At 43.5% G+C, this 20294-nt stretch overlaps 2 protein-coding genes across 2 annotated transcripts in view; both read right to left on the reverse strand.

The window, feature by feature from the left end:
• LOC133108101 (LHFPL tetraspan subfamily member 7 protein-like) overlaps positions 1-1920 on the reverse strand; it is a 29964-nt gene extending 28044 nt beyond the window's left edge. The window contains exon 1 of the mRNA XM_061217524.1: positions 1254-1920. Within this exon, the coding sequence (XP_061073508.1) occupies positions 1254-1484 (231 nt within the window). The 5' untranslated portion in view covers positions 1485-1920. The remainder of the gene's footprint in view (positions 1-1253) is intronic.
• A 618-nt stretch (positions 1921-2538) lies between these two features.
• LOC133108100 (active breakpoint cluster region-related protein-like) lies at positions 2539-16296 on the reverse strand. Its single transcript, XM_061217523.1, has 8 exons — positions 15634-16296; positions 9766-9825; positions 9503-9612; positions 8827-8966; positions 8192-8329; positions 7540-7645; positions 4355-4502; positions 2539-3882 (listed from the first exon to the last, which is right to left on the reverse strand). The coding sequence occupies exons 1-8, from the start codon at positions 15793-15795 to the stop codon at positions 3793-3795; spliced, it is 954 nt and encodes a 317-aa protein (XP_061073507.1). The 5' UTR covers positions 15796-16296; the 3' UTR covers positions 2539-3792.
• Positions 16297-20294: the final 3998 nt, after the last annotated feature.

Here is a 20294-nt window from a genome sequence, read left to right on the forward strand (position 1 = left end):
AATAAATACTTGGGAGCCTTGGTCTGAAATACAGGTTTCTTTTTTTCCCTCCAATATATTTCGGTCCTGGACCACAACCTGTGCTTGTGACCTGCTTGGGGTTATCATTTGTTCACTTCAGATACCAATTTTTTTAAATAGAAAAATTTACAAATTTGCCTTGCACAAATGAGTCACAAAGAAGGAGCAGGCCACCTCCCACTTTATGACACCGTTCGACAAAAATTCCCCAACAATGACTGTGACCAATGTTACCGTAATGCCAAGGATAGACTAAGCACGTGAGACTTTATATTAGGGGCTGGATGTCTCTTTTCGTACATTTTTTTAGTTACTCAGTTACGAAATCAATTGGTAATTACAAATGAAAAAGTATGTTAATTGAGCAAAAAAGGTTCTGATATCAGTATGCCCCTGTATCGTTTTTGCCTGTCAGTAGTTAATGGTGTGCTTTGTAGCCAACTTGTATAATAATAGTAGCTAGTGATATCGGCTGAACTAGTCCAAACCTTTCTGGAACTTCAAAGGAAACTTGAACTTGACTCAACAAGCTTACCTCTTGACCCAGTTAGTCATGCCATCTGAATATCCTTGCAGATAATGTCAGTTCCACACATAGTTAGGCAATGCATGTATCCGTAACAGTATGCAATGTCGCATAGCTATAGTAAAATAAACATACAGAGTACTTTAATTTATTCTACCACCAGTCATGTCAGCAAATGAAAAAGCAAGTGTGTCGTACCGCGTTAATATGTAGCCTAGAATGTTTTTGAAACCCCACTAGGAAACCGTAGGCTAAATGAAACGTCTAAAACAAGGCTACTTGCTGCTCAAAAAATAAAACCCCCAATTATTTTCAAAACACTCCATGGATTTGATCTTGCAATACACCATGCTGCTTATAAATGCAACAACGACAAACTAAATATTTTCCTTGAACTCAAGTGTTCTCCAGCCAATTTTAGACGTTAAATCATTCAGTGGGGTATTCAAAGCAACTTGCAATATATACAATATATACGCCGCCTCATTGATAACAAAAACAATCACGTTAGAATGTAATTGCGATTTTAGTTTGTGCTCGGCTAAATAACAATCGGCTTACATCTTATCAACTACCACATGGAGCTTGAAACAGGAAAGCTGTTATGCTCTTCCTCTTGCCGTTTGATTTTTCACGCAAGGGACGAGATAGAGGGGAAACAGAAACATAACGATAAAATTGTGCATTTGACATTATTAATTTTTACCTGCCAAGAGACGGAGGGAATTTCAGCAAATTTCCCGAGCCCTGCAAACGAGTAACAGCTGTACATATGATCCATAGACTCCGAGCAGTGCCACAGTAGCCCAAAGCTCACTGTGGCTTCATTTCGTAGGGGGTCCTTCACAATCCATGCCGGAGTGGCAAAACTGTAGCTGCAGATCGCCACGAGAGCCGAGGAAAGGAGCACCCAAAAGCAACCGATGCAGCTGAACATCCTCGAAGACCAGTTCAGTGAGCGCAACAAGAAATCAGTCAAAACCTTGGGTTTATGTCGCCTTGCTGTCCATCAGGTAAAACATGATAAGTTAATTCCCACTCGGACCAAGGAAGAGACAAATGATGTCCGAAAATATAACATCTGTGTTCACAGTACCACGGTGAAAAAGTTGCGCGCGACTGCTGTGATCCTCTGTTTTAAATTACAGTACACATGTTACGGTCAAGGACTTGCGGCAGTATTTTGTCACACCCAAATGAATACACCCAGAGAACAACCTGCCTCCACATCTGTCATTCCGCAGCTGCGCGCTAGATATCAAAGTACAGATACATGTCAATTCATCGTGCTCATTGTGCGTGAAAGTTAAATCCAGAATTAAGTGACAGCTATCGAATCACTCCATCAGGCGCTGACAGAGTGTTCGCTGTGTTTGAACGCAAGAGCAGTGAGCAAATCTGCTGTAATTAAGGAGCAGGTGTTGTCTTGCGTTTCTTGCGGCACACCAAGTGGGCGTTTCTCTGTTCGGGGTTTAAATGTCTTTAAACTGAAAGTATAGTTTCGCCAAATTCATTATTGGATTTTTAAGATAAAAGAAAAACAGTTGCGGTAATAAAGCTTAACAATGTTTTTGTATTGTTGTCTATGTGTGCTGTCGTGGTTTTGCAGCGTTAAATCGAATTCAACAGAAATATAAAAATTAGGCAACATGACAAGTGTCATCAACATGAAGGAAATGTGTTTGTGTGTTAATTTTATTATGCAATTAAAATATGTTGATGTTCATTCTTAAAAACTTGCTATAGCCAATGAATATAGAGATCTGCATGCAAAAAATGTTAATCAAACAGAGGCAGAATGAATTCATGCATGAATTAATAGAAATCAATCAACATGTAATGTTGCCATACTCTATTTGACAGACCACTCAATTACTCCATTATCCAGCAACATTTATCCCACAGCGCCCTCTCTTGGGCTGGTTTGGACATTGCCACGAATAGACTTGACAATCTTTTGGCCACGACAAGTATACTTTCAAGTCCGCAGGCACCATTTACGCAAAGCACTATTTTATTGTCATCATTTATACAACATTTTCCCACAGACACTATTGAAAACTTAACTGCAAATGTACAAAGTGATATTGATTACTGTAGTCATGAATATATATTTAAGTCTATTCTGAACAAATGTGAATTAGAAATGGTACAAAGGCTCTTATGACATTCAATAGATACACGATTGATCAATGAACAGGCATACTTAAACATATTTATATACTGTACAGTACACACAGTACAAATGCAGATTGTGGTTGAAGGTTAGAGAATACCGGATTCAGCAGTACTCAAGCCTATCCACATAAATAAATAGGTAAAATTAGTATTTTATACACATACAAATGATGCTGTTCCCGCATCTGTCCTTGTCTAACATTTGAACAGAGCCAGTGACAGTGCAATATCACGGAGTGTGTGCATATCTTCATTCATATGCACAGACATAAAGATACACAGTTGAGCAAATCACATTTCTAAAGTATGTAAATGGAATTTCTCCAATCAATAACCCTGAAGCAATAATGGGATACGATACAAAGGCTATATTAAAACAGCTTCTGGGAGGCTCCAGTCCTTAGTTCATGCTGACGTTCATAAGCAAAAAAATAGTTTCTACCACTTGTCACATGCGCTGACAACAACAAGAATTTGGGACAGCCATGTGAACTACAACCAATAACGACCAGAACCCCCACCGCCAATCCCCTGTGCCCCCCAGATATCTGACTTTCAAAAAGAACCTGACCCCCTCATAATCTGATTTGTATAATAATCTCCCAATAATACACAGGCACACAGGCACACATGCATACACACACACACACACAAACGTGGATGACATGGTCAAGTGCTTGACTTTCCTTTGGAGCGAGAGGGAACCAGACCACAGCCGGACCATTATCTTCTCTCCCATGGTGGAGGTGAGAAAAGGGTATCGTAGCAGACCAGCAGCAGGGTCGAGTGCAGCCGAGCGCGGGGCGGTTTGGGGGCGCGGACGAGGGGCCGAAGTGAGCGACAGGCCTGGACAGACTCATTCAGCTTTTCCCCCCTGATGGGTTTAGATTGACACTCTCGACACCCACAGACACACACAGCCACACACAGCTCAGGACTAGGTAAAGCACACAGAGAGTAGAGTTTCTTGCTTCTTCAGTTGAGACTCCGCTCTTTCTCTCTCGCTGAAGCAGCCCCACGCCGGGCAGTGTGAGCGGAGGCAGGCGCTGCAGAAGCCACAGCCCAGGCTATCCGTCGGAGGAGAAGTAGAGGGTGCTGCGTTTGAGCTCGGAGAAGGACACAGAGGGACACTGCAGGAAGTACAGAAGAACCTGGACCTACCAGGACACAGAGACAAAGACCTGTCATCCAGCAACCTCCACAACCACGAACAGGACATCACCGTATAGAACTCACAACTGCAAAAGCAACTTTTTTACTATTATTTAATCAGACCGGGTCCAGACGTGACCCGTCTTAACGTGATGGGAGAAGAAGTCTGGATTTAATCCACATCTTCTTGTAACTTTGACTGACAATTCAATGGAAGTATTCCTTTTTCTTCTCAACATACGCTCTTAGATAGTTCTGCAATTGGCAAAAATAAATATAATTTTTCAACAGTTGAAATGTACGTTTTTAAAGTTAACTCGTACAGACAAAATGGTGACTGAGTCGAGGCAGGTCTCACTAGACGTGGATTGTCATAGTACTGTACCACAATCCCACCAAAAACCCGTTCCCCCCTGCCAGGTGCAAATCCCTCCCCCACCGGACCCTCTCCACGCTGCCCTGTCCTGCGGGGCCCACCTGTGCCATGACGTCATGCGACCACAGGTCAGAGAGCAGGGCGATGTGGCCCTTTCTGCTCTCCTCCGAGGGCCTCAGCAGGGTGGGGCCGAAGATGGTCGCCAGATTCAGCAGGGACATCTTGTTCACTGACTCCATTTCTGCCACCCTGCGGGGAAAGGGACACCGGTGTGAAACAGGGGCTCCAAAATAACCCACACAGTCTTCTGAAGCCTAGGTTTTAACCCTCCTATTATGCTTGGGGTCAGTTCGACCCCATTCAGCGTCTGACATCTCTTAAAAAACAGTTAACGCTTTTTTTATATTGATACTGTATGATTTTTTATAATTTTACAATTTCTTGGATTTAAATAGTCAAAATGCAATACACATTATGCTATGTAAAGTCCTGTCCCAAACATGGCATACAAATGTGTTGTGCAGTGTTATTTTGACCCACTGTAACTGAATAAAATATACAAGCATTTAATTTATTTTCTCAGATTTCTTTGTGAATGATTCTGGTGGCACTCAGCACTCTCATACAGTGTCAATTTTCATTGTAAATCTGGCTCTAAAATGAGATGTTTATCACAGATGTTTCACATTTATGGACAAAAGGTTAGTAATTTGGGAGACAATAAGAAGGTATCGCAGTATGTATCAACATCAATTTGACGCCAAATGTAAAACCGGTCATAAACTCTTAACATAAAGGGTGGTTAAAGCACTGAAAAATTATTAATTTTGAGCAACATAGTGTAATTATCTTTATTTGTGACACAATCCTGTGAGTAGTGTCATCCCAATCTGCAATCATTACTGTAATGTTACCAATTTGCAATCATCACTGGTTGGTGTCTTGCAAAACGTAAAACTGTAAAAAAAACAAAAAAAAAACAAAAGTAACTGTGGTAAGAATCTTTGAATAATATATCTTCCTCTTTCCTTGTTTTGATGGGCTGCATATTGTCTGGGGTATGTCATGCATTCCTTCAGAATTGTTCAAATATTCAGTTCATTTATTAGAAGGAATGTCATTCGTCAGGGAGACCAGTAGGTGCCACTATTTCACAAAACAACTTTTATTTCCCATAAAATGTACTGTGATCCACAACCCAACACAATACATAAAATGCTGTATTGTACTTCTGTTCCTCTGCAGTTGTTCAGTGTTAGTTTGGTTTACATAAAAATGTGATACCATTGATATAGTTGTTCAGGAAATGCTGTATAAACCCACTTATTTACCTTAATATTTTCTCTATATATTTCAGGTTTCTGTCATTTTTTAAGAGCTGCATTTGGCCAGGCGGCACGGATGGTGCAGTGGGTAGCACTGCCGCCTCACAGCAAGGAGGTCCTGGGTTCGAATCCCCGTCGGCTGGGGCCTCTCTGTGTGGAGTTTGCATGTTCTCCCCGTGTCTGCGTGGGTTTCCTCCGGGTACTCCGGTTTCCTCCCACAGTTCAAAGACATGCATGTTAGGCTGATTGGAGAGTCTAAATTGCCCGTAGGTATGAGTGTGTGAGTGAATGGTGTGTGTGCCCTGTGATGGACTGGCGACCCGTCCAGGGTGTATTCCTGCCTTTCGCCCAATGTATGCTGGGATAGGCTCCAGCCCCCCTGCGACCCTGTTCAGGATAAGCGGGTTCAGATAATGGATGGATGGATGGATGCATTTGGCCAATTGGGCATACTTTTGGGATGGTAAAATATTTGGGCATAATGTTCCTCATTTTAACTGCTCTCCAGTGGAACCAACATTTATAAATAATCCTGTACAGAAAAAAAAACTCTAAAACTGACGCTTAAATATTCAGATATTTGTGAATGGTGCTGTTCTGTTGGTTATACGGGAATTTCCGATGAATGCCTCTTCAGTCTTCATGCCACTGCTTTGCAAGCCATTGAGTGTGAGTCTTTCATGTATTTAGTTTCTACAGTTATTTTAAAATCTATGCCCATTTTTAATCATACACCCCTCGACTGAAAACAGTAGCCCATTTGTTTGTGAATTAAATGGACAATACAAAAAAGGGTTTTATCACTGAAACTTGCTGCAACAAGTTGTGTCCTGTAGCAGCAACCAGGCTTTTATCATCTGTCTCTGTGAAAGAAGTCTAATTTGAAATCCAGTTAAGAACCAAGAATCGGGCATCACACTGAGCTTCCCAGAGCAACAGACAGTTTACAGTAATGGCTTTTCCATCCTCTCTTTCATATCGTCCAGCAGATGGCGCCAAAGCGTATCATGTGCCACACAGGGGGGAGGATACTTTACGCCGTACAACAGCCTGTCTGATGCCATGTCTGGAAACAGACGCTGGCCAGATCTGTGTGACTGAGGACTTCCTGTGTGTCTCTGGTGCTGATCATGACAGATTCCCGCATCCTGGTCTGGAAGGGCAGTTGTCTTGATGGGAAGTCTGCGCTTGTGAACGGGGAGCTCTGGAAAGCATCAGCAGGCACAGCTGACGAGCCTCCGTTCCAGCAGGATTGGATGGATTTCTGCTTTTCTTTCGGATGTGTGTCTGATGGGGAAAGCAGGTCGGAGCGACACTGGTCTGAGGGGATTTTACTGCTCATGTCATTACATCAGAGGAGGGTCTGGGTTCTGATTTGGAAATTTGGGAGTCCTGTTGTAGTAGTGAAGAGTAAAACAAACCACTGCATGCAGTTTGGATGGTCACAAGGTCCACAGCGTGAATGTGAGAGGACAGAGACAAACACACAAAATATAAACGCGCACATAGCTATCAACAAGGAGGTCGCCGTGGATCAACCTATAAAAAAAGGCTAATCTGGTGCTTCTCAGAAACATTTTGACGTTGCTGCATCTTCATCAGAGTCAAACAATTATCTGATGAAGACACGGCAGCGTTGAAACGTGTCAGCTTTGCACCATTAAAGGGCTTACTTTGCATCCGAGTGCTCCAGACTATTTCCCCTTTGATTCACACACACACACAACTTTACACAGTCTGTTTAAGACAGTGGCTCCCAACCCTGTTCCTGGTCATCTACCACTCTATCTATCTATTCATTTCAACCTGAATTTGGCACAACCCAATTCCATCAATGTGCTTTGTTTGGGCTAAAACCGACAGGATGGTAGATCTCCAGGGACAGGGCTGGGAAGCACAGTTTTATGAATATCTGAATGTGATTATAATGAGGGTCACATTTCCCTGTCCTCAGCGCATACCTCCTGAGGTGCTCCAGCAGAGTGAGGAAGGTGATGAGGTTAGGATCTGGCAGTGAAAACAGCAGATGCATCATACAGCTCTCCTTGGCGGCAGGGTCAGACAGTGCTGTGGAGAGGAAGGAGGAGTCCCAGTAGGCAACATACAGACATACAGACAGACAGACAGACCTCTCTGCATCTCCCTCATCTCTACCAGCTCATCACTCTCCTACAACATCTGGAGAACTATGCACGCCACCCCACTACAAACTCCTCCACTAAGGTTATAGCCTTAAAATACTGCAATCATACACACAGTAGAATGGGCAGTCACAGATACACACTGTGTATTTCATATTAAATGAAGTGCCCTCTGTCAGGGTAAAATGTAATCTATCACGGCTAATCGGACAATCAACATTCTGCTCTACAGAAATTCTTCCATTTGTCTCCATCGATGTACTATATGTAATATTAAAATGTATGACTAATATTTATACTGATACTAGTAGTGTGCATGAAGATGTAGTTTCCCCGATTGATTCTGGGTTGTGAGCTTGGAGAGCTGGAGAGTTTGGAGTGTTTTTGGAGAATGACATTAAATGGAAAATGCTGTTGGTGTGCATTGCCATTGCATGGAAGGGCTGAGCTCTTCCAGTGAGCGCTGCCATACCTATTCCCTCCAGGAAGGGCAGGTACAGCCGGTCTGTGAGCAGGGCCTCCGGGAGCTCACGAAAGTACAGCTTCAGAGTTCCCGCAATGGCGTGGATGTCCGTGCCTCTCAGCTTCACTGGGAAGTCTTTGGAGCTGTCTGCGGAGACAACGCACCTGTCTTATGCTCTCTCATATGGAGCCTCGCAGCTCAACTCAGGGACTTGCTCTATTTGCATTACAGAGGTAGCTTTGAAATTCATGAGTTTGCTGCATCTGTCTCGCTCATATAAGGATGGGGAGACACAGCTCCACTAGTCCCACCAGGCTCAGGGTGGTTTAAAGTTAGCTAGCTTAAAGCTAACCATCTCCCTCCTCCCAAAGCCAGATGCTCTCAGCTATGAGATATGCCTGCCCTCCAGTTATCTACCTCCTGCAGTACTGGGTGAACTGTAGGGTGTGAGAGAGTCAGTGGTTTGTGTACACACTTCAACTGCGATGCCCTGCATTGGGGAGACAATGATGACTCAAGAGGCTCAATCTGATTCACACTAGAGGAGCACTTGGTGCTTGGTCCTGGAGTTGTTGGAGATGGTGCCTTTGGAAATCACTTTGGATGAAATTGTCTCCCAAATGAATGAATGTACGGTTTCTTACTTGTGTTGAATGTAGCTCTCAGGGTCTGGATATCTGTGGCTATGCCTGAGATCCTGTAGATGCCCACCTCCTCGATCCCCCTCTTCTCCACCTCCTCAATGCACTGACGGATGACAAAGGGTACCTTGGAGCACTCTCGCCTGCGAAGTGGCAAAACATCATAAACAACATGGCAGACACCATTAACCTCCATTGCAACACTGTAACCGACACGATGCACACCGTTAAACTCCATTACAGCACTATAGCCAACATGGCACATACCATTAAACTCCATTACAACAGTAGTTGTTCAAGAGAATTGGCAGCATTCTAGAGAATTGATGGACCCTGTGGTTTGGGAACAAATCTGGGGCCCCGTGGTTCAGGATCAAATCTGGACTGTGCCAAATCTTAACCGTGGTTACCATACCGACACAAAATTGCGAAACACCCCTGCTGGTGATTGAGTACGGACAAGTTTGCTTGTTGAGCTGTAAATTAAATGTCTCCTTCGACTCATGTCTGTGCAAACTGCGGTGTAATAAAAAGCAGCAGTTCACATCACATGCTTCAGAGGAGGACACATGCTCATCTGAACTCTCCTGGGCAACAAAGTTTGCGATGAGCGTTGCAGCATGAACAGGATTGGCTTCAGTAACCAGTGATTTTAGCCGGAGAATTCACCAGATCTTACTTTGTGACCACACTGATTTTTACACCAAACACGCCACTCTGTTTCTTTGAAGGGGTTCTCTTCAAGGTCAAGTCCCGACCGGTAAACTTCATTGAGAACTCAACTTTGATCTGAAGGAGAGAGAGTAACACAATAATCAGCGGTTTTTAAGTGTGTATTCCTTTATGAATTTACTTTTCAGTATATTCATGTCAGGATATAAATTCAAGGCCTGGGAAAGTTTACAAGCAGGCCCACTGTGTATGATAGAGTATGGCTCTTACCCCATTCATTTCGATTACATCCATCTGCCAGTTCTTGGACTGTACTGTTTCTGGACCCAGCTGTTATGAAAGGGAAACAGAAACAGAACTTCATGTCAACTCTCACTTTTTAACCTTTGTTATGGATGTTTTCTTAACAGTGTGAGACAATACAGTAGGTACACCATCTCTTCAGGTAATGCGAGCTCATTCAGACTGACTGCTCCAATGTGAGGCATGAGCTCTTTTCTCTCTCTCCTCATCAGAGACATCACCATGCTCCCAGGATCAGGTAAAAAATGGCAAGCAGCTTAATTAGGACAGATATTTGAATACATGATCTTGTTGAGTAATGTTACATTAAGTAGCTGTGCGTCTTCCTTCGAGCACCTGTGCAAACATTTCTCTTTTAAACATCTTTTCTGCTCTCGCCAGCCTCCGAATCCCTTTCATCCATGGCCAGCACAACAGGAGCACGTTACAGTTTCCACTCGTAACTGGGTTATTCCTGGAGCCAATGCGCGGAAGACCCAGTTTTCCCATGTCTGACGGAAATTCCCAGACAACTTGGTCTATATTTAACCCCCCGGGGGAATTTCAGGTTAAGGCATATTCATTTTGCCTTCCTTATTAAATTCCCGGGGTCCTGAAGTCTGCTTACATTGGCCGCCTTCTGCGCTGAGAGAGCCAGGCATCGTGCTCAGCTGACCCAGAGGTTCTGTGTGATTTATGGCAGTGTATGCGCTCTGCTGTATGCTGCCAGGCTGAAAGTCTTGCTCCTCTCAGTATCCATCCGGCAAACTACACACTAAACAGTTCTGCGCTCTACTGGATCTGCGCAGATGGATGTGATTGTGGTTGGGTACATCAGCCAGGATTTCGCATGCAACAGCCTGGAGTGAACGGGCAAACAGTGGCTGCTATTTACAGCAACAGAAAGAAGACGCAAACATTGACAACAATATCATATTGACAGGAAATATAACAGAAATGTAAAACTGAAGCCTAACCCTGCACTTGAAGCCAGCCTGCATACATATAAATACACAAAGTAAACAAAACCCAAACCTTAGACAGAGTAATAAAAAAGTAAACAAATGTAAATGTATTCTTAATATAAACCTGCATATAGGGAGACCATGGGGGGCAGTCCATAGAGAGACTGACTCTCAGACCGTACACAAATCTCACTGTACAGCCTTGGGTTCTGTTTCCTGCTGTAGCAATTTACAGTTAGTCATCTAACAGACAGTTTAAGCCAAAACGACTTACAGGACGCATTCCGCCCCGAGATCCCATCTCTATCAGTTACCCCCTCTGCATTCCTCCTGTCTGAGCAAAATGTAAAAAATAAATAAACTGCATCAGCATTGCACTCATGGGCAACAAGCGAATGTTTAGTAAGTCGCTGGAAATCATCTTTCTAATTTATGTGGTTAACTACCCTTCCCTGTAGTTAATGGGCTGGAAACAAAATGCGATGAACCATAGCCCTGCAGGATTACGGGAAACCAAGCGTGGTGGAGTCTACCCTCTTTGCTCTGAAGGCTCATGCCTATGTCACAGTAGATCCAGCCAGGATGAACTGAACCCGGCTGCTGAATCATGCGTGATTAAAAGAAATGATAACATAACATATGATAATGTATGCTCCTCTAATCTATATTAAATTCAGAAAACAAGGAGAGGTCCAATAGATAACAGAAGTGGTCAATGATGAATGGATTACTGTTCTGTAAATCAAGATAAGTAAAACTATGTCATATCAAAAGAGTGCTGTTTCTCTTGGTTACTTAGGACCTGGAGAGCAGAGAATAACAGAGAGAGGTGAAATGAACTGAAAACACTTCAGAGGCGTTTCAGTACCAAAAGCTTTTGGTGATGTTTTAGAATACAGATTTTTCAACAGCAATAAAATAATTTAATCCCTGAATATATGAAAGTTTTCTATGCTATTGCTGTATAATACAGTATCAGAATTTAACAAAATTGAACTTCATTTTTTTATATAGTATGTACGGAAAGCGTTATTTTCTTATACAGAAGGCTTCATAGAACAATGTTACCCAATGTTCTATTGCCATTGACCACTCCTGTACATCATCACCACCATTATTCCCATAATAAAATCTATTAAACCAACCCTTTACCGTTCCAGACAAAACTGGAGACCCAATGAGTTTTTAAAATGTTCTTGCAGTGAAATCCCAAGGTTCTTCTGAGTATTATCAGATAAAAATGCAAGAAAAGGACGCATCAAAACCCGAATGCAAAACTAACTTCCCCAGCTCCTTTGTTCTGTATCCCCCCAGTAAGTCATCTTTTATTAACATTCTCAGGAGAGTTCTTTGTTTGCATAGCAGTAGGCTTACGCTACAGTACGCAGTGCATAGGGAACCCCCAAGGCTTTCAGTGAAACACCACATGCTCAGCATGACCATGGAGTTATGTGGGAACAAGAAAAGGGGCATCTCTGAGTGTAGCCAGAGACAAGCAGGTTATGTACATCCCTGTCTCTATACTATGCCCACGAGAAGACCACCCTGCCGTCTTCTTCAAATCAACAAGCTGTATGCCTCCAAATATCCACTGTATTTGCATGAATTTTTAAATAATAAATGCATCTTGTGCTTCTGTGCACGATATTCAAAGGCAACTTCTTGACACAGAGATTGTCTATGCATGGCAAAAGATAGGGGAGACAGGCTGTTCTTGTATTCTTATGTACTTAGCTTTGATCTTGATAAGATCATCTTGATATTTTATGTAATAACTGGCAATTATGTTGTAGTGTGTTAAGAGACAAATCATAGCTGCTTTATAAATAACCAGTCACCCTGAACACAGTCTTCTAAGATCATTTTCAGTGGCTCTGCAGTGAGAAGCTTATGTTAAAAAAAAAATAGAATATATAGTGAAAACATATGTGGTATGGGCAGCAGCCTCTAGCTTTCTGTGGGAAAGAAGCTGCTTTGATTTAATGTCATTATTCCAGGATCTGTAGGATCTCTTTCGGGAAGGGTCGCTGCACGGACTTTGAAACGCACTTCAAATGGAGCGCGGGGTTTGATGGAGTAACTCTACACTAGTGGGGTAAGGGTAGACTGCAGCCGCCACTCGTGCGGCCAGAGGGCTTTGCCAGCGGGGGAGCGGGGGAGCTCAATGAGGCCCAGATGAGGCGGCGCTGGGGCGGGGGAGCCCCACGCTGAGCCGGGGTAGTGATCCGGGCCAATGCAAACAAAGCAGCCGGGATCGTAGCCTAAAGCGTCCACATCCTCTGCACAGACAGGGGTTTGAGACTGCCCACATGCGCAAGTTACACAGCTTCGACTGTCAGTAGTGAGGAGATAAGAGGGGCACTGGGGAATGCGGGGAGACGTGATGCTTTGTGCCAGGACAAACATTTAATTCGGACAAGGACCAAGCGAAACTTCTCGGAGGATGAAAAACATCTCTACTAACACTGGTATCAAGCACGGACACCGAAAGGCAATGAGCCCCTTGGTTTCAGCATGATGTGTGGTAGGGAAGCTCTATGGGAGATATGGATTAGGTTCCAATAGTACGTTCCCATCCTGTACACAAGAGCGAGATCCCGGCAGGACTCTTCCTCAAGGAAAGCAGCATGTCTCAGGGTGCAGTTATCCACCTTGAAATACCCGAAACTAAATTAGGTTTGACAGGCACACTGAACTGGATGTTATCCTGCTTGGTGGGGGTGCAGCGGAGGTAGCATCCCTCCTGGCACAGCTTGTATCTGTTAGGGAAATTGGTTTCAGGACAGACCTGGCACATCTCCGGGCTCTATAGAGCTTATCTCAAGCGCATTCTGGACAGGGCTCCACTCACTTTAAGCTGATTAAGACATTTGCTGTGCAGATACATGCATATAGACATATTAATGAGACTTTGGCGCTACGACCAAGTTTGTACTTTACAGCAAATATCGTAACTTTGGGAATGTTGATCTTATTGACGTGCTTATTGTTGCAGACTGTCGCTTAGTGATGCTTGCTGTGTTATCCTCATAGGACGCTAGAGGCATGGCTGCAGGACCAAACCTGCAAACACATCAATCACATTAATGCATATGCCATTGTGCTGGACAGAGTACTGCACTGCATGTATGCATGTAAAGGCGTCAGTTTCATATGTGATTGTGCAAGGTGGTGTAATATAATTTATTATGTAATACGTTACAGTTATATAACTCAGAGTTATGTATCTTCTGAAGAGAGAATTGCACACTAAATGAATCGACTTCGGAAAGCTCTGCTAGAATAGAGGTCCAGTGGTCTCGATGTACTGGACATCAATGTGCCCCTTGGACATTCCGCAAAAGGAAAACATTTTTTAAGAACTTTCATATCCTGTGCTAATCTGCAGAACACCAACATGGAGGAATCACTAATACAATGCCTACAAGCCATCTCACTATCCCATGAGCATACTACACTACTGCCTGTCCATCCCATTTATAACAGGCTGAATTCAGTCTTTTACTGTACGCAGACCAGCAAGCCGTTGGTGAAATGGATTGGCCATGCAGTGAACTGGGTCTGTGGTAGCAGTTAAATCAGTGCTGTTACTTAGCTGGGTCAGTGAGATCTGTCTGCTGTTCCCTAGACAGGCTTATCTGCTCCCCCTCATCACACTGCCCACACACTAAAGGGGATTAATGTTTGTACTGTACTGATCTGACCTGTGACCTCTGGCCTATGCCCTTTCTACTTCCCCGAGGTATGTCTGAGGGAGGATTCTGCCTTTTTTCTTCAACAATTCAAGTTCCTGGAACTACGCAGAAAGAGGCCAGTGTTAATTCAGCTCCAACAGAGTTTATATGAGTCCTATAAGGGCCACATGTACTCTGTAAGAGTTCAATTAACACTGAACATTCTACTGTGTATTACTTGGAAAGATGTAACAATGATGCTCCATGTTTCTCAGCGAACAGTTCAGAAATGTAGCAGTGCCATAAGTACCAGTGCATTAGGTTGTACACACACACACACACACACACACACACACACCAAAGAAGTAATCGGCATAAAGTGGTTTTGAAATTTGGACAGCATTAAAAGCTTCACCTGCAAACCGAGCACTTGTCAGCCTACGGTAACAAAAATACTTCTACTAAAACGTTCTGCTTCTGTAAGTTCAGGCTAATATTAAACAGTTCTGTTTTATGCAGATTTATGGTACAGTTCCAGAAGAATCCAGGTGAACCACCACCTTTGCTGCAGATCTAGATGTAATGCCTTTTCTTAGCAGAAGAGAAACTCTAGCACCATGGTATCTATGAAAGTGGGGACAAAGTGGAGATAAAAAGAAAAGCTTAATCCAGGCCCTGGGAATCAGTGTAATCACCATCAGTGGGCATTATAAAATTAACAACAGCTAAACAATTCCAAACAGTCATGAAATTTTCTGGCAATATTTTAAACGCACTCAAGGACTGTGCGCAGCTATAGACCAGTAAAAGACAGAGTGTTTTTGAGTGATTCCTTGTCTTGTCTGGCCCCAGTTTCACATAGTAAGGTTCCAGCCTTCATCAGCTTCCAAACACAAGAGAGCAGAGATCACACCTCCAATGACTATCACACAGAGATCGAGTGTCAGCCAGCCATTTTCACAGCATAGCACTGACAGATGGCTCCTGTTAATCTAGGAGAGAGACAGTGAGAGAAGGAGAGAAAAGGAGAGAGACAGACAGAAGAGAATGAGAAGTAGACAGCGAGTAGAGAGAAAGAAAGGGGAGGGGAGAAAGAGGGATTGGGAAAATAGAGAGGGGTAGAGAGAAGAAGAGAGATGTGTTTCAGGCACAGTTGTTGTAGGTGCGACCCATTAGACTGTGTGGGTGAGTGAGTGGGTGAGTGAGTGGGCTGAAACCTTTTGTCGGAGGATCTTGCTGCGTACACGGCCCCATAGCTTGGCTCCGGTGTTGGGGGGTCTCTTGATGGGGGCCCGCTCTTCCACCGGGCTCCCTGTGCCACAGTGCTCCAGACCCTCGCACACAGAGTCCAGCTCGCTCTCCGACACCGTGTCCGTCATTCCTCCGTGGGGGCCTACACGTCCAGACAGGGCCGAACCGGGGGAGACTGCCGGTGGACCTCCGTAGGGGTTGAGGTTGAGAAGAACGGAGGAGGGTTAAAAAAATCTAATAAATCCTCAAGTCCAATCCAACGGAAAATGCGCACAATGCCCAAATTCCTCAACAGCTGGCAAAGACGAGTCGAAAGAGGTTGTGAAAAGTGAATGGTTCTGAAAGACTCACTTCTTAAGGCTGATAAAACAGGAAGAAATGAAACAAAACAGCAGAGTCTGAGGTAGGAAGAGTGATATATTCCTCTACAAAATGAGCTGAAGCATTGGCACAGTTCTCTCCCTTTGAAAGTTTGGGCATCGCACTCTGATTCCTGTATTCAGTGTTACTTCCAGGCAGCTGCCAGCATCTCTGTGTCTAAACACTAAAACAGGGAACCAAGAGGAAGAGAGAGGAAAGAGAGAGAGAGATGAGGGAGGAGTGAGGGCGCTGCTATCATCACCCTCCAGTACCGTGAGTTTCCAGTTTTAAACAGTGAGAGAGAGAGAGGGAGGGAGAGAGAAAGGGAGGGAGAGATGAAGGGAAGAGGCAGAAAAAGAGTCCTCCCCAGTGTAGACAGATCCTATTCTGTCCGTCAGAGCTCACAGGTCTGCTGTCAGCCGCCTGACTGCCAGGACTGCTGCACACCTGAGGAAGAGAGCACAGCGCTCGTTACAGGAGGGAGTACAGGGGGGCGGCTCAGGGGCGCTGATGTCATTGTGTTCCAAACAACTGAGCAAACATTAACCCTTTTTGCTCCAGGCAGAACCACCACTCGGGAGAACCTCTGCGTGTGTTCTGCCTGCGATATCACAGCTGGTTGATACAGTGAGCTATTCGGACACTGCTAACTTAAGAAATGTTAGTGGCATATTCATTTATGAGTTATTCTGCATGCTTGCAATGTAATTCAACTCTTCAAACAGACTTGCAATCTAAATTGAATTGAATTCTACCACATGTATATTGTATACACACAATACAATTCTCAGTAGTCAAAGCCAGTTCATTAGACATTACTATTTCTACTATTTAATATATATGTGAGCTGTCTCACATTGTCAACATGCCACCTACAATGTGCTTGACAGATAAATCCACCCAATCACAGGGATGTGCTTTGCTACTCAACCACTGGTACGCCATTTCTGATGAATCATCATAATCTCTTGCAGGTGTTCCTCCAAACAGAGTCTAAGAATCAAGACAACTGACATAATGCTGGCTAAAACCTTTTAGAACCAATCCGATGGCAACTTCTCTTTCCAGATGAATACAGCTGATACTCCCATTATAGCAGGGCTGTTTAGCAGCCCTAAACTGTGGAAGTGGATTAAAGGGGACTGTACTCATTTTTGGGACCATTTGTGTTCCCCTTGCTGGCTATACAACGAAAGCTTTTCTGAAAGCATGCAGATTAGGTATTTAGGTATTTATTAGACTTAATATGTCTTCTGCTGCTGTAGCCTATCCACTCAGAGGTTTGACGTGTTGTGTGTTCAGAGATGATCTTCTGCATACCACTGTTGTAATGTGTGGTTATTTGTGTTACTGTCACCTTCCTGTCAGCTTCGACCAACCAGGCTCTAACCTCTCTCATCAACAAAGTGTTTCCGTCCGCAGAACTGCCGCTCACCAAATGTTTTTTTTTGTAGCATTCTGAATAAACTCTGTTCTGTGTGAAAATCCCAGGAGATCACCAGTTGCAGAAATACTCAGACCAGCCTGTCTGGCACTAACAATCATGCCACGATCGAAATCACTGAGATCACTTTTTTTCTCCATTCTGATGGTTTATGTGAACATTAACTGAAGCTACTGACCCGTATCTACATTATTATATGCATTACACTGCTGCCACATGATTGGCTGATTAGATAATTGCACGAATAAGTAGGTGTGCTCAGTGAGTGTATGATGTCCCATCGACCGCCAGGTCAGCGGTTCACAAACTTTACAAGCCAACACCCCGCATAATTATGGACAATATTTGCTCTGAGCCACACCTTCGTCTGGCCTAATACTGTATATGTTCACTACTATACTGTAGTAACACTATTTACCAGCGTTAGCTATAACTATTTAACAAGTGTAAGTGGGTGGGGTTGTTTCACTTGTGACAGATTTCATAGCTTGTCTCAAGGGCATGTCTTGGCAGCCACAGCTCTGGAGGAGTTAAAAGATAATGACAATCTTACAGTAGAGTGAAGAATAATCTGAAGGACTGTATGGTTCAGCTCTGCTCAGAGGAGCTTCAGTGACAGTGCAGAGAAGAAAGGAGCCATGACACGAATAGCACTCTTACTGTGGGAGCACTAGGTAAACAGAAGAAGCCAAGCGCAAATGTCAACTAAAAAAAAAAAGTTATTCCCCTAGCAACTGTTGCCATGAGAGAAAAGTTACAGCAGGAGAATGGAAAGCATGTAAGTAGGGCACACAGAAGCTCCTTTTATATGGAAATATAATCTAGTAATCAGTCAGCACAAAATTGCAATAAATAAAGGACCAAATTACTTTAACTTTGAACTGTAACATCATTTAGAAGCAAAGCAATAGGGCACTACACGTAATTGCAGTTCCCTGGTTTAAGTGCTTCTTTTGGACATCTCAGTGGGAAGCCATCAATGCTTGCTTTTTGGGCACATGTCCCTCGTGCAGATAGAAACATCGGCTTTACAAAGCTGCATAGCATGCAATGTTCCTCTGGTCACACAATATGAACATGAGAACATACAGTTTATCAGCCAGGACCAGCTCTGAGACAATGTCTTCTGCTCAAGGGCGTATGTTGAGAAAGAAGACTATCAGGATGAGCCTCTTTTCTTTGCAGACTCCTGAGGGTATCTATGTTCCCTTGAGCTCCCGGTAGGATCAATGCCTGCAGATTCCACCCCTCCACCCACCTCCATGCCCACCTCACTGCCACACTGAGCTCCATGTCACCTCCCCCTCTTTCCAATTTCCCTACAGTAGCATACAGGTGATGAAACCTTACTGCTATAAGCAGGACCAAATCCAGGACCCAAAAATGACCAGGCTTAATTACCTTTTTTAGTAGTTTCATTACTTAACAGTGTGCATTTTGTTCAGTTATGAAGTGCAAAGGATGGACCAACTGATGACTTTAGGTCAGACTAAAATATTGCACCATTTGCAATAGTCATTTATGAATCTTAAATATAGTAAAATAACCGGCAGAGTACCAATTTTAGGCTAATCTGGGGATAGATGACAATGATTATTTTACCCAGATAGCGTATTTATGCTTCTAAAGTCACAGCAACTGAACCAAACAGTTTATCAAATGAACAATATTCCCATTTCCATTGCAAACTGAGATGAATCAGTCATTCCTCGCTACTGTCAGAGGTGTCACACTGTACAGCAGCTCAAATGACCATCTTCACATGATAATGTGTCCTTTCCAGTTCTTACACAGTACTATGGGGTACTCTAATAGAACTGCTCCGTGAGTAGAGTAGCCTAAGATTCTTTCGGATGGAGCTAAGCTGAATTTGAGCTTGTGTGTGCGTGTGTGTGTGTGTGTGTGTGTGTGTGTGTGTGTGAACGAGTATTAGCGCATGTATGAGAATGTGTATGTGTATATTTGTGTGTGTGCGTGTGGGTGAACAAGTATTAGCGCATGTGTGAGAATCTTTGTGTGTGTATGTTTGTGTGTGTGTGTGTGCGTGTGTGTGTGTGTGTGTGATTTTACATGTGTGTGTGTGAACAAGTATTAGCACATGTGTGAGAATTTGTATGTGTGTGTGTGTGTGCTCCCTCTCCTGCAGCATGACCCAGAAATGCAGGATAAAACAGGACTTTCCCATGACCGTATCACCCTCCCGGGCATAGAGCTGCTCCCCAGAGGAACAGCCTCCAGAACTGTGCCAGCATCAGTATCAGCCAGGCCTTCCATTTTAACAGAGAACCGAATGTTATCATCGAGATGGACTTAACACAGAGCTGCTTTTAAAAGTCCAAAGTCTTCTCATTGTTTCTTACAATAAATGCTGGGTATTGTCTAGAAAAGCAGTACTTTTCTCTGGGCTAATGATTCTGAAGTGATTGGCAATATAATCATACAATGCAAAGAAGAGGTGGCCTCAGTTTCCCTGAAAGCATCTCTACAAAAGCAGGTGGATATAAAAGCATGCTTGGAGTTAAGATAGAGAGAAAATACACAAAAGCCAGCTCCAGTATCCCAGTGGGGTTGGCACATTAAAGGAAATATGCTCAAAGTCAAATATTTCTTCTTCAAAAAAAGAAACTTTCATTTGAGAAACGTGTGTTGTCTGGGGTGAAAACTGATCTCCAGTGATCCAGAGCATTTAAATAATTTTATTCAGTTCCTTCTTTCCTTTGTTCCCTTGAATGGGGAAGGGGGAGGGGGGTGTTACTTCCACATTCTTTTCTCATCCTGGAGACCCAATATAATTTCTTAACATCAAACCAATAACCAATATAA

This window comes from Conger conger, chromosome 13, assembly GCF_963514075.1.
Source record: "Conger conger chromosome 13, fConCon1.1, whole genome shotgun sequence".
NCBI classification, from domain to species: Eukaryota; Metazoa; Chordata; class Actinopteri; order Anguilliformes; family Congridae; genus Conger; species Conger conger.

Excerpts from the sequence above, each read along its gene's own strand:
- LOC133108100 (XM_061217523.1), bottom strand. The coding sequence starts at position 15,795 with ATGACGGACACGGTGTCGGAGAGCGAGCTGGACTCTGTGTGCGAGGGT. Across the intron at positions 7,646-8,191 it reads GCCCTTCCTGGAGGGAATAG|CACTGTCTGACCCTGCCGCC; the intron begins GTATGGCAGCGC and ends TCCTCTCCACAG. Across the intron at positions 4,503-7,539 it reads CTGCTGGAGCACCTCAGGAG|GGTGGCAGAAATGGAGTCAG; the intron begins GTATGCGCTGAG and ends CTTTCCCCGCAG.